The sequence below is a fragment of the Dipodomys merriami genome, unplaced genomic scaffold (assembly GCF_024711535.1).
Source record: "Dipodomys merriami isolate MVZ:Mamm:240054 unplaced genomic scaffold, mDipMer1.0.p SCAF_112, whole genome shotgun sequence".
In the NCBI taxonomy this organism is placed as follows: Eukaryota; Metazoa; Chordata; class Mammalia; order Rodentia; family Heteromyidae; genus Dipodomys; species Dipodomys merriami.
The window spans coordinates 3,744,474-3,759,524 of NW_027202405.1; the positions used below are offsets into that span (position 1 = coordinate 3,744,474).

Genomic DNA, 15,051 nt, shown 5'->3' on the forward strand with positions numbered 1-15,051 from the left:
TCTTGGAAAGGGTTTATTATTGAGAAAATCATAGTTCCTAACAAAGATGAGCATTCAATTTCTGTTTTGTTCCCATGAATAAACTATTTCATTATTAAAGAAAGAGAAAAGGCTTTTGCCCTTGTGTCAAGTTCATGAGCCAGATTCGTTTCTTTTTATCTTAGTTAAATATGTAGTAAATCTGTTTTTGCTGTTCCATTTTAAACAAATGTTTATTGAGTACCCATAATGTTGCAGGTACATTGCAAGAATTTTGGAGTATATCAGTGAAAAAAAAAACAATCCCTGTTTTAGGGGAAATAAAACCCAATGGGATTGGGGCATGTGGCGTGGGAGGAGAAATGTCGTGGAAAAGATGGTTGTTAAACCAAGTCTAGAAAGAGAGGGAGAGAATTCAGCTCTGAGGAAATCTAAGGAAATGTATTCCCAGCAGAGGAAGCTGTCAGCACCAAGCCTCTAAAGAAAATGCAGCTGACATGCTTGACAGGACCAGAGTCATAGGACCTGAGCTGGGCTGGGGATGAGGTAAGGTGCACAGTATGGAAACACAGATCAGATAGGACCTTAAAGGGATTGAAAGGATTCTGACTTTTACTTAGAGATGAAAACGCTATAGAATTACCACACAGGCAACGTGTTCTGAGATATATTAGTAATTAAAAATAATTTACATAATTAGTATAATAAAATTCTCATCTAATCATGGTAAAGGATAATTCAAAAGTAGGAGTCAGGGAAAGGAGCAAAAGTATTTAATATTCAAAACATCAGCAGTCAACTTTTTCTCAAGTATCAAGGATTTAATACATGTTCATTAAGCCTTTTATAGCTACTGACAAGTATCATGCAGATATTTAATATAGGCTGTTCAGCTAAGGCTTACAATAATAATACCTGGATGTGTCATTAATAAGTATTAGTTATTAAAGTATTAGGTATTAAAGTATTAGTTATTAAAGTTAGTTATATAAGTATTAGTTATTAAAAATATTGACCATTTAAATGTGGTTATTACTTTATTCCACCATTGTTAGTAAACTGTCTTAGTAAAATACTTTGAAGTGCATTGCAGGCAGTCTACTGGAGAGGCTATGGGTCGGAGTGAGGGTGAGGGACTGTCGGGCCACTGCTGCCTCCCAGCCTCATGAGCTGCACCAGAATGATCCAGGATTTGGACCCACGTCCTCTGACGAGTTCAGTCATGCCAATGGATATGGCCATGAGGTTTTGCCTGGCTCATTCGCCACCTCTGAAGAGCTTCTTGGGCCCTTACAATGACTTTCAACAAAAAAATTTTGTGAATAAATTGAAGCATTTGAAATCATGTCTCAACCTCAGACAAGAAGCCAAATCACAGAAAGAATGGAAACACGCACACAACCAAGCCAAGAAGCGGGTTGTATTTGCTGACTCCAAGGGCCTATCTCTCACTGCAGTCCATGTTTTCTCTGACCTTCCAGAAGAACCTGCATGGGACCTCCAGTTTGATCTCTTGGACCTTAATGATATCTCCTCTGGTTTAAAACTCCATGAGGAGAAAACCCTGATTTTAAATTTTCCTCAGCCTTCAACTGATTACATAAGCTTCCGGAATCATTTTCAGAAGAGCCTTGTCTGTCTGGTGAATTGCTCTTTGCAAGAATGAACAATGACTTGGACAATCAAAGTGAAAATCATGAGCTTTGAAAAGAAGGTTCAGGTCCGCATTACGTTTGACTCGTGGAAAAGCTATACGGATGTGGACTGTGTCTACATGAAGAATGTGTACGGCAGCTCAGATAGCGACACCTTCTCCTTTGCCATTGACTTACCCTCTATCATCCCAATTGAGGAGAAAATTGAGTTCTGCATTTCATATCAAGCTAATGGACAAGTCTTCTGGAACAACAACAAGGGCCAGAATTACAGAATTGTTCATGTACAGTGGAAACCAGATGGGGTGCAGACACTGATGGCACCACAGGACTGTGCATTCAACCAGATGCCCCCCAAGACTGAGCTGGAGTCAACCATCTTTGGCAGTCCGAGATTGGCCAGTGGACTGTTCCCAGAATGGCAGAGCTGGGGGAGATTGGAGAATTTGGCCTCTTACCGATGAATTAAGCAACCTAGCGACTGATCTTGACCTGTGGTAGTCCCCATGCAATTCTATATCTGTATTGCTCAATATTAGGAAGCCTTTGCTACTTTCTACTGAGAGGTTTAGGTTTGAACCTTTGGGGCCTGGCAACAGAAAAATAGGAGCCACTTGAGAAGTTAGTGTTAGTAACCAGGCAGATAATTCTACTCATCATTTTGTTCTAGATGATCAAGTAACTGCCTGAGAATTATTTCTGTTTAAGTAATCTTTTTTTTCTTTCCAGTGCCCTTCCCGTCTTCCCTCTCAGTTACTAGCTTTCACATTGAGCAAGAAAAAGTTGAAGAAGAACAGTTGATGGTGATGGAAATCTGTGTTAATGGTGTGAGGAAGAGTGTGTGAAAGGGTATGCAAAAAGCTCTGAGGCTTGAGTCAGAGTAGGAGTGGAAGTCTGAACATTTAATTGTTGGTGAAACTGTAAGGTTATTTTTGTGTTTTGAAGTTGGGTTTACAACTATTTCTCCTGGAGAAATAACTCAGAAGAGAGGGAAGAGGTCTATTCTATGTATTCTTGTGGAGAAAAGCCAAATAAACTTTTAGGATATTGGATGGTGTTTGGGGAAGATGAACTATAATTTTGGAGACTCAAGACCTTAAGGCCTTTCTGTTTAATCATGGTCTGTTTTTTAAAAAAAAAAAAAAGTCACGGTTTGGGACAAGTTTAACTGAAGCTGTCTTTGAAGTCCTAATATGACAAATGACTTTGTGATCAAGGCATTGTACTTGGGTTCTTGGTATAGAATGTTGTAGCTAACTATTCATGCCATTTCTAGTGGCTAACAGCACACAGGAATCCACATATGTCAAAGATGGTTCTTTACAAGTGTCTGATTAAACCAAAAATAATGTAGTTGTTTAACCCAATATCTTACAAACGCGTGAGTTTCTGACCTTACACAAAGGCCCACTCATTGGCATTGTTCCTGGAGTACTGCTCTACCTTCAAGATTGTTGTCAGTGAACACAACTCACATCCTTCATATTGAAGGTGACTCATCTTCCTGTCATGCTTTTTCGGTTTGAAGTGAGGACTGACATTAAGATTCTCAATACCAGAATCCAGTACCTTGCACATAGAAGGAGGTCTATTTTGTTGCCTGTTTTTGTGTTGTTTTACTTTCCTTTGAAGTTAAATACTGCTGCTCTTTTATAGTTAGATAGATAGATAGATAGATAGATAGATAGATAGATAGATAGATAGATAGATAGATAGATAGATTAATTTATATTTAAAGAAAGGATGTGAATTCTTTTTTGGGTGAATTCTTTTCATGTGTGCATAAATCCATTCAGGAAGATCTTGAGGACTGGAGTCCTGAAATGTTTGATTCATCCTTGTGCATGTCTATTGAGAAATGTTAAGAGAATGTAGTTAATTTCTTCTATGCTGGAATAGTGCTGTCAGAGTAACTCAACTATGACTGTATTTGAGCTTTTACTAGTGTCCATGATTTTTCTACTGCAAATATTTCAGTTTCTTCTAGCTATCCTTTAGGAGCTTCTCATTTAGGAACAAATGTGTTTGATAGGAAAAAAAAACAAAACAAGTGCATTGCAGTTGGGTTTGGGGAGATGACCAGAGCTTATGGCGTAGTTGAGGTCATGAACATATGGAGCAGACAATAGCTGTCTTCGCTGCAGGGTTTATGGTAATGACAGTGTGCAACTGAGAAAAAGTGAACAGGTAAAACCAGAGTGAGGAAGGAATAGAGGCTGGCTTCAGGCCATATAGGAGTAGATGGCCAGCAGCTTCAATCACAGAATTCAGTGAGTATGGTAAACTCTTCAGTTTAGGCCTGCAATGATGCCTAAGACCAAGAAGCCAAAGAATAGCTGGAATGCTACATTGTTCACCTAGCATGTTAGTGTGGGAGGCTGCCACAGCCTAGCACTTAGCACAGCACCAGGCCACTCACAGTTTTGGAGGCAACCAGTAGAAAATCAAGGTGTTGATAAGGAGAGTTTCCTCTGAGGCCTGTCTTCTTGGCTTTTAAATTCTGTCTTCTCTCTGGGCCCTCACATAGTCACTCAATCTGTGTATTATCTGTCTCCTAATATCAGTCATACTATATTGAGTCCACTCACATGCCCTCATTTATCCTAATGATATCTTAAAGTGCCTGTTCCACAGGTTTAGTCACCTTCTGAAGTACCAAGGGAGTAAGATTTCGACATCTATGAATTCTGAGGGGCTATAAATTAGCACATAACACCTACTATCAAGTCCCATGTGATCTATGTAGTGCAAACAATACTCTAGGGCTGAGGTTCTCAATTACCTAATAAGGCTCTAGGGTGAGTAGAAGAACACAAAACATTTTGATGTCTGTGTGGCCGTAGAAGTGGGGCTAAAATTCTGTGTTCATTGTCGACACTGGTATTATAAAAATTACTAACATAGTCATGGAAAACATTTATTGTACTTTTTTATACTTAGTAAAATAGCTTTAATTTTCATCTGGTCTCCAAAAGCCTTAGTCTGCCTGTGACCTAATGAAGCAAGTGGGTGGTTATGAGAGGCCTGATTGCATTTTGCATAGTAATTGTACTACAGAAAACAATGAAGATGCCAAGTTATAGACTTGAGAGGTGGGAAGAGAGACAGAAGGAAAAGCTACTCCTTTGCATTGGGATCCCAGGAACCCAATTCCGGAAATATCAAACATGAGACTTGGGAAACAAGGTTTCCTTTGGATTCCTTGAGGACCACTGTACGTTAAATCCTAAACAAAGTCATGGAAAAAGTCAAAGTGGAAGTGTTCTAAATGTACTGATTGTGAACCTAAGAGAATCTGATCAAAATTCTCTCCATCTCCTTTACCTTTCTTTTTCCTCACAGCTGAGTAAGACTACAGAGAAAGTTGCTGAAAATTGTATATTGACCCACAGAATTAAATTGGTCTCAAAGCAGCACAGAATATAGCTTCAGCTTTCAGTGCTCCAAAAGTCACAAATAATAACATTTATTTTCCAGGCGTTGCATTAATGTTTCGTGAAAATACTAGAGAATAAATGCGTTTCCTTTCATTCCTATTCAATGGTAACATCTTTATTGAGCACCAAATATTAGATTCTTTTGTCAAGTTTAAACATTTCATATTACCATGGAAGCATTATGCTGATATTATTGGTTGCTAGGAACTTCATTGCCTTGATGCATACGTAATATTTTTCTGTTGGCTTAAATGTAGGGCTTTAAAATCAGATAACCTTCTTTTTACAGGGTGGTACCATAATGGAAACTATAGAGTTATCATGTAATTTATACATGAAAATCTGTACTCACTATTCATAGAATAGAACTGCATTTACCATTCCTAGAAATAACAGCACCATTAAGGGCCTGTATTTAACTGAGTATAGGTTGGCTCATGCCTGTAATCCTAGCTACTCAGGAGGCTGAGATCTGAGGCTCATGGTTCGAAGCCAACCCAGGCAGGAAAGTCTCCATGATACTCTCTTCAATTAACCATTCAAAAAGTGGAGCTGTGGCTCAAGTGGGAGAGTACTATCCTTGTGCACAAAGAGGCTCAAGGACAGCACCCAGGCTTATAACTGACAAAAAATAAGAGAGAAAGAAATTGTGGCACAATTTCTAAAAAAAAAAAATGATACTATTAAGCTGTAGTGTACAAGCCCATATATTTGAAGCATTTTCCTGTTGACTTCAAATTGTCAAGATCCACATTGTTTTTCTTATCATCATCCCTCTGCTTTGCTTTGTGGCTTTGAATATCCTGATTAGCCAAGACTTAAAGTAGGATACCCAGTTTCCTCTTATTCACCAGAGAGCTGGTAAAATGCCTCTACTGGAATCTTTCCATTCTGTTGTGAGAAAGCTAAAGCTGCATTAAAATGTTTGGATAGTCTGTCAATATGTCAATACTGGTCACTACAAAGTATGTTTCTGAGATAAGAAAGCACCTGTATAACAGCAATAAAGGCAGAGACAGCAGATGCAGTCAACAATCTTCCCTGTTTGACTGGGTTTAAGAGAGCCCTTGGAGCATAGGACTTTTAGTACTAAAATGAAAGAAAATGTGTAAATTTGGACTCTTCACCCATAATTAGGTGACTAGCTGGATTCTAGAAAATTTATCATAAATGGAGATTTAATACAGCTACAACACAATCCTGATTTTTCCTGTAGAAATTCTTGTGACTAGTATGTGCTACACCCAAGTAGTAACTTTTGTTTGGCCTTCTTGTCAAAGTTTTAGGAAATGAACTTTTCACAGTCTTCTTACTAGTTCTGAAATATCTAACCAGCCATGCGCAAGCATTTTGCCACTGTCACTTGCTGTGAAGTCATAAATGACCTCAACCTTGGCCTTCTGTAACAGTCCATTAACATCTAGCATTTCCAGGATTCATATATTTGATTAGTACTAATAGTTCGTCATCCATATGCCTCTCAGGGCAGCTATTCTTAAGCTTTCCTTCTTTCCACTCTCTTCTTTGGAAAATAAAAATGTTTATACTGACAGAGACTTCGTTAATTGAAAGGGAGAGTACACTTTAATTCTAAAAATTTTTAAGAACTGAAATTGTTTTTAGCAAGCATTTATTGAACAATTCCCATATAATTGGCAACATGTTTAGCGCTAAGGATACCCATTTAAAAAAAAAAAAGGCAGTTTTCCAGCTGAGAAATAAATGGGCAACTACAGCAGAATAAATATTATGAAGGTCATATTCCATAAGCTATAAGAGCACATGAGAGGAAATTAATCAAGATCTGAGAGTCATGGAAGATTAAACAGATGGCTAGCATCTATTTGTTGATGTATTTAATAATTTATTCAACAAATAATGTTTGAAAATTTAATGTATACCAGGCACTGGTAACCATTGTAAATGAAAGAATATAAATGTCTTTATACTGAAGTTTTCATAATCCAGTACCAAAGGGCATATCAATGAAAAAATCACAACTTGATTTAGTAAGTGCTAATGGCCATCAAGAAACATTTGATAAATGAGATGAGTTCTAGCCAGTGACTCAGAACACCTGTAATACTACCCACTTAAGAGGTTGAGATCTGGGATGGTGGATTGAAGACAGCCTGTACAGGAAACTTTTTGAGAATTGAATCTCCAATAGCCACCAAAAAAAACCCAGAAATGGAGCTGTGGCTTAAGTGGTAGATGGCTAGCCTTGGGCAAAAAAACTCAGGGACTGCAGATTTTTGTTTGTTTTTGTAGGTCCCAGGAACTGTCCCTGAGCTATTGTGCTCAAGGCTAGTGCTCTGCTACTTAAGCCACAACTTCACTTCCAGCTTTTCGTGGTTAAGGGTCTCATGGACTTTTCTGCTCTGGTTGGCTTTGAACAGTAATCCTCAGATCTCAGACTCCCGAATAGCTAAGATTGCAGGTGTGACCCACTAGCACCCACCTGAGTGTCAAGATTTTTAGACAACGATTGGAACTGTAGATAGCATTATATTACTGAATGTTTTTTATGCAGTCTTAAGCAATTTTGACTTACTTGGGAAATATAGAACACAAGTGAACTGTCTCAAGTTAGGAAGTGATCATTATCGGATTTGAACTTTAGAAAGGTATCTGTAAAACTGTGGGGTGAATGACAGGAAGAAGAGATTGATTTTATCTTCATCTTGGAGGTAACTGTATCAGGCATTATATAAAATTATAAATTAATTTTGTATATTTTATGTAATATACATTACATATATTGTATACATTACATATATTATATACATATATGTATATAGTATACATATATAATGTACACATACAATAACATAATATACATATATGTATATAATACATATAATTTTATATATTCTATGTAATATATAATACAAAACATATAAAAATTAAAAAAGGTTTCAAATCACTTTCACAGATATCATAGTTCAAGCCATTCATAGTAGGTGACAAGATATTGTTATTCCGAACGAATGAAATGGAAAAAAAAAAGTCACTGATTAAGGAATTGCTCCAAATGACCTAGTACTAGCTGGGCCTAAATTTCTATTTACTACTTGTTCACTTCCCCCCTACTACTAACAACCTATCTGTAGCTTACATGCAGGTACAATGTAATTCATCCAAACGGTGTCAATTAGCCGAATTTTTCCCCCCACATTTTTATTGTAAAGATACTGTACAGAGAGGTCACAGTTACATGAGGAAGGTAATGAGTCCATTTCCTATGGAGCATTGTTACCCGCTCCTTTGTTTTTCCCCTACCATCCCCCCCACCTCCCCAACTCTCAACCTGCATCCTTGTTTCAGCATTTTGCTATTTTCTTTCCCCTCCCCAAATTAGAAAAAACTGTATATGCAAGATGCAGGGCACCGGATTTGAACTCTTTTATGCTGGGCCTAGATAGAGCAGGTGCCTGATGTCCGAATTCTGACTTTAACACAGCATTACATGATTGTGTTTCCTAGGATGCTTCCTAAGTTTATGTGTTTAGTACAGTTATTTGAACCAGCTTGGATAAGTACATGTCAAAGGAACCATTTTCTCCCCGTGAAAATGTAAAGGGAAGGTTAATTTTAGATCGGGTTCAACTCGGGACCTGGCACGTCCTGTTGGCAGGCTGCTCCCATCCCCCACCCGGCCCAAGTCATGTATCCCGGCTCTGGACTGGCACAGGTCGAACTTCTGACTCCACAGGCTCCGCGAGGCTCGGCATAGCCGCCTCCCCACCGCCCCAAAACGCGAGGCGGTTTCCACGCGAACCAACCAAACCCCGTCTCCTAGGTCTCCGGAGCACAGGTCCCCCGCTCCCGCGGAGGTTTCCGAGTAAAAGACGAAAGAGAAGACAGCGTCTCTTTCTGCTCCCACCCCTCTACGCCAGCAGCACCCAATCGCTTTTCTACTTGAGACGGTTGGCGCCTGTGATTGGGCAAGAGCGGGGGGAGCGGCGCGGAAGGACCGTTCCTGGGTGGAGCCCAGACACTTGTCCGTCAGGCGCAGTCACTTGGCTTCCAGGCTTGGCGGCGCCGCCGACTCGGCGGCGAGGGGGCGGGGCCCGGTTCTGCTGCGCCTGCGCGGTGGGCGTTCTTCAGAGCAGCTATTGCTGCCGCCGCCGCCGCCGCCGCCTCCGCTCCCACAGCCGATCCTGTCGGCCGCCGCGTTCGGGGGTAGAATCTGGAATCCCTGTTCCTCGGTAACAATGAAGCACAGTTCGAATGTGCCGGCTTTCCTCAGCAAGCTGTGGACCCTGGTGGAGGAGACGCACACCAATGAGTTCATCACCTGGAGCCAGGTACGCTCGGGGCAGAGGCGGCCTCGGAGCTCCTCCGGACCGGACGAGCCCCCTCGGCTCTCCGGCTCCTCTCGGGGCCGCTCGGCTCGCGGCCTGGACGGCCCGACGCTGTGCCGGGCGTGCGGCGCGCGGCCTGGGCCCGAGTCCTCGCGGGAGCGGGGGTGGGGGGAGGGGAGGACCCCTGTATTGTCTGCGCGGGGAGCCGCGCGGGGCGGGGGGGGGGACCCCGGTATTGTCCGCGCGGGGAGGGAGGGGGAGGCGGCGGCGGCGGCGGCCGGGCCCGGCGCAGGCCGCGGGGGAGGGGCGGGTGGGGGAGGGGCGACCTCCTAACGGTTCCGCGAGGACGGAGCTCAGAACCGACCCCGGCCCAGGCCCGGGGTCCACGGAGCCCCGGGCGGGGGAAAGGCCGCCGGGCCTCGGCCAGTGCCTGGTGCGGGAGCCCCGTTCTTGCACACTCATCCTCGGGCCGGGCCTGGGGATGGGGACCCGGAGCCTCCGGCGGGGTGGAGGTGGGGGGGGATCCAAGGAAAGCTTTCTCCTGTGCGCCCCGATTCCACCCGCGCGCGCGCACACGCGCCACACACCCCTCTGTGCGCATCTGCAGTCGTCGCGCGGACAGAATCCGTCGCGAAGTAGGTAAATGACCCAGAGCAGATTTGGGTTTTTGTTGTGAGTATCTAATAGAAAAAAATTAGACGAATTATTGTTTGGGAACGGGGCCTTTTGTATATACTACATCATTTTAAAAAATGTCACCATCATAAAAGTGCTAATAGTAATTTAGGAGCTAAAAATGATTCACTAAATTTCACTACTTGGTTACTTACAGTGGGAGCACCTTGTTTACTTTGTTCCTCTCTGCTGCTTCACCAGGATGGCCATGACCTTAAGCCCTTTATCTTGTGAAGCCTAAATTTCATGTCCACAGGTGGATTAGTGAAGAGGTGACCAAGACCCTTCGTAGTTACAACTAAGAGTCTAAGCCAAGTGGTTCAATAGTATATGTGTTGTAGTGTATATTCACTGACTGTTGGCATCGTTTTATGAAGGAGATTGGGTTTCCCTTGGTGTATATAGATATCTTCATAGATCTATAGATCTATAGATATCTTCTTAGGTACATACAGTGCTCAGAAGAGTAAGCAAAGACTTTTAAGAACAATGCCTGGCACCTATGATGTGCTAAATAAATGTTACCTCCTTTTTGTCCCTATTCTGTTACACTAATTTTCAGTTTTATTTACTTTTAATCTGTTCAGTACCTGAAACTACTACACCATTATATTTTTCCTTGTATTAGACTCAGTTGTTCAGTTTTTACCTTGTGTTCAATTTTCTTGTGGTCAATAGTGTCACCTGTTGTTTTTTTTAATCCTTTCAAGGGGATATACTGTGTTAAGCATTTCATAAATTCTGTTTCGTTGTACAGTGAAAGGTAAAATAAGAAAGCCAGCTACCAGCATGTACTTAAAATAAATAGATGTCTCATGCTTTCCCTCAGTCAGAGGGATTAAAAGTTGACAGGGGAGATTCGGCACAGGCTGTTGCTCAGCCATGAATTCATATTAGAAATTGAACTGAGATACTCTTCCCACTCAAGTTACCATACATTTTGCACTGTCTAGCATGGTATCTACCTAGACATATTAGTAATTGGTTTTTAATTTACAGAGTATTAGACCTGTTGTTGGTTGGTCTAAAACATCCTCAGTTCAAGTATCTTGCATTTTGGGGCAGTATCAAATGTGGAGGGTATCAGACTAACCCATAGAATTATCTAATTTTGTGAATCCTAAACTAAGTAAATAAGTTACTTTTTATCAATCCCATTAAGACTCAGCTCCCGTTTTAACTACTCATTTTCTCATACAACAATAGGACAATGTGAATGTTAACTACATGAGGTCAGTTCCATGCCAGATCAGCTTTTAATAAAAGTCAAGAAAAATCTCTGAAAAATGTAATAGGGTAGAAATGATGAAATTACATTTGAAAAGAATCTTAGAGATGGATTTCTAGGCTTGGTGTAGTTAGATTACTTACCTGAAATTATACAGCTAACTCAGATTGGAGATGAGACTTTCAATACATATTTTTGAGCATTTCCTATAGTTTTAAATGTAGCATAATCCTAAACAGAGGGCATGTGTTTAGCTAGAAGCAACTGGAGAAATATGATATTCAGACAGAGATTATAGAGAATAAATTTAAGTTGTTTTACTCATATTTGAAGAATAGTTTTTACTGTTAAATTTGATAATTTGTATATTGAATTGAGACCATATAAATGAAGGAAAGCATTGGCAGGTCATTTACTTGGTCAGTGTCCTTACCTAGTTTTTCAGAATATTGAAAGATGGATTACTATTAAAGACCTCATACAAATTTGTTTCACCTTTTTGTGTGCTCTTCGGCATTCTATACTACTATTTTTTTTTTTTTTTTAATCACCAGATGGATCACAGTGTACGTAGGAGGGAAAAGGAGCAAAACCAGAATTCTTCCAGTTTTCCTGTGGGATGAATTTAGACTTCACAATATCCTAGTTGTTGAACATTCCAACAACTAATGGATTATTTTAGTATTCCAGAGTAAAAATAAGAAAGGCCACATATTTGGTATCTAACATGCAATTTAGGCCTACAGAAATTTTGAGAGATTTATTTACAGTTATTTTTATTTGTACACTTAGGAAAAATGAGCTACAGCCTTAAGGAATGAATGGTAAACATTAGGAAGTTACAGACTCAATTAAAGTAATAAATTTCTATTCTGAAGAATGTTTTTCATAATGTGGGGCTGAGCATTATTCTTCATAAGAATATTTTGAGTATTCATAGGAAGTGCCAAAAGGTTTATTTAGACACTGGCAGTACCAGCTGTTACTACTTCTTTGGAAGGCTGCTAACATTTGTGGTAAATCTTAAGAAGGTACCAGTCTCTCCTACTGCAGTAGGTAATGGCTTTTAAAATGCTGAGGGAGAATGGAAAGAGTTCTGTGTTGCACTGTTTGATCCTCACAAGTAAGAGTTGACTTCAGATGCAAAAAGGTTATTTACTGGTATTAGGTAGGGATTGAGATACATAGAATGTTAGGAAGAATAAGGGGTATATGTGAGGAAGAGTAGATACAAGCAAGAGACATCTCTAATATAAACACAAGTTGAAATTCTAAATATATAATGTAGGCCATTTGGCTAAAGATGTATTCAGTAAGTTAATCATAAATGTTTATTATGCATCTGTTAGGGCTAGTCAGTGTGTTAGATACTAAAAATTCATTCAGCAATGCAACAAAGTGCCTGCCTTTATGAAGTTCACATTCTAGTGGAGGATACCGATTTAAAAAAATAAAACAGACAAAGTAATATGATTCCAGGTAGTGATAAGTACCAGAAAGAAAATAAATCAGAGTAATCAGAACACAACAATATATAAAATATTTAGAATGGGAAGTTTAGTAAAATTATGATTTTAGGGAATTGGAGTAAAGAAAACTAAAGTAGGAATAGTTTAGAGCAGCCACTGTTAATAGGACTGAGATAGAATATCTAATTAAACACCCTTCACTGTAGGTTAAGATGCTGACCTTACTGAAAAAAGTATGGTCATGTCCCACTGAATGACAGAGAAGTCATTAGTATTATACTGGTGGAATTGATTGGAAATCCATACATCATTACTCTAGGTCAAAGATTGACAACTATAGCTCATGTAGGTCAGTCATCTATTTTATAAGTAAAATGATCTTATTATCAAAAAGCCTAATATATTATCTGGCTCTTCAAGGAAAGGCTTGTCAACTCTTTACATTACCCTAAATAGCTGTTCCTGAGGAGATTTCTTACTAGAGAGATTTGTTTTGAATTCTATGAAGTTGAGAGAGTGATAAGGAGAATTGCTCTTTTGAATGGTTCTTGAGAACTAGCTTGTACTCAGGATTGTGCTAAGGTCACCATAAAACCAGAAAGGAGAACCTCTTTCTCCTCTATTTATCTCTGTACTATCTCTGCTGACAGACAAAACTTGGCATTATGACAGGAAAAGAAAAATATTTAAGCAATTCTGTTCCATATTTGAACAAAGAATGAATTTGGCTTGATAATAACTGACACATAAACTGAGTGGCATTTGTAGCTATTTTAGGACAGGTGTAGTTTTTTACTAAGACTTGTTGAAGCAAGAATGCCTGTGTGGTTGCTGTATATCTTTAGATAATGGTAAAAGCAAATGATATAGATTCTTAAAGATAAGAGTCAAGAGGCTGGAAATGAGTGAATCTTATAAGATGATCAGTTTTCCCATAAACGACTGAAAGTAGAGGTGGTTCTGAATAGACTCGCTGTAGAAGTGGTGAGAAATTGATACCACTTTGAAGGTAAAATGCAGAGACTGATGGAAAATGGCTGTAGTTAGAGGCTGTAGTTGAACTAAGAATATCTTACAATTGGGGATGGTTCAGTAGTGATTCAGTAGTAGAGTGGTGCCTGGAACATTATAAATTCTGGGTTTGATTCCAAGCACTTCCCTCCACTCTCCCCACCCCTCCCCCACAAATTTGGCCTCACACACACAGATTTGGCCTGGGCAATAGGATGAGTCCATTTCCTGAGACAGTGGAAGATTAGAAGTTTGGCCATGTTTTGAGTATGAGGTGGATCACTTTTATTACAGGCTGAGCAACCCTGTTCAGAAACATAAATGTTCCAAATCAGAAGCTCTCATGGATTTTTGGAATACTACCACACAACTTAAAAAAAAAAAAAGTATGTGCACATATTTCAAATTTTAAAAAAATCGGGAATCTGAAACATTTCCATCCCCAAGCATTTTGGATTGGGAATAACCTGTGTTTGAAAATTGTTTCCTTTTGCTTACATTTGGTTAACCACACATACAGTCATATAAACAAGACACCTAGTTTCAATAGCAGTGGGGACATACAATGCTACAAAGAACAAGAATATTTCTGAACACCTTGACTGACTTCCATACTCCAAGAAGTCCAAGTAGAAATGTCCAATAAATAGGCTGTTGAGTTTGACTTTGGCCATTCAGGGTAAAGTTTGGAATTTATGAATGGTCAGTTAGTGAAATCTTGGATGGTAAATGAATGTAAGAAGAACATTGGGATATTTTTAATATTTAGAGTATGAAGACTCAAAAAATCAGAAGACTGAGAAGGAAGAGTGAGAAAACAGAAAAATTAAAGACAGGTCATTAACTGGTCTTGACTAATAAATAATTATTGTGATACATTTTTCATCTATTTTAACTAAATTTGTTTTAAGATTTCTTAAAGGTCCTGTATATTTTAAAGATATTTTTCTGCTATTGGAATATTTTATTCTGCTGTAGTTTCAAGTTGTTTTTACCTATATACCTTAAAGGGAATATTTCCTCTGTCTTTGGAAAGATTTAAAGCTTTACAGTTCAGTATGCCTTGAATTGATGTGGAATTGATTTAAACTTCAGTTGCATTAAGTGTATTCAGGCTGTTTTGTATCTATCAACACCATCAAGTTCCTGAAGGTTTTTCATCTTTACGAACTGAAACGATATTTATTAAATACTACTTGTCATCTCTTTGATATTCCTAGCTTCTCATAAAGTACTTCTGTCCATCCATTTTTCTGTTCTTAGTTGCTTACTTTTTGGGGAGAAGACTAT

At 39.5% G+C, this 15,051-nt stretch overlaps 1 protein-coding gene and 1 pseudogene across 3 annotated transcripts in view; both read left to right on the forward strand.

Annotated features, from left to right (window-relative positions):
• Positions 1-1,144: 1,144 nt before the first annotated feature.
• On the forward strand, positions 1,145-2,256 carry LOC138822540 (protein phosphatase 1 regulatory subunit 3C pseudogene; annotated as a pseudogene).
• A 6,944-nt stretch (positions 2,257-9,200) lies between these two features.
• The window catches only part of Hsf2 (heat shock transcription factor 2), a 30,481-nt gene continuing 24,630 nt past the window's right edge, over positions 9,201-15,051 (forward strand). The window contains exon 1 of one of the 3 annotated variants that reach the window (XM_070015346.1): positions 9,201-9,381. In XM_070015346.1, the coding sequence (XP_069871447.1) occupies positions 9,289-9,381 (93 nt within the window). In that variant the 5' untranslated portion in view covers positions 9,201-9,288. Of the gene's footprint in view, positions 9,382-9,928; positions 10,018-10,305; positions 10,326-15,051 lie in introns of those variants that run through there. The other 2 variants (XM_070015347.1, XM_070015349.1) reach the window with 2 other exon arrangements.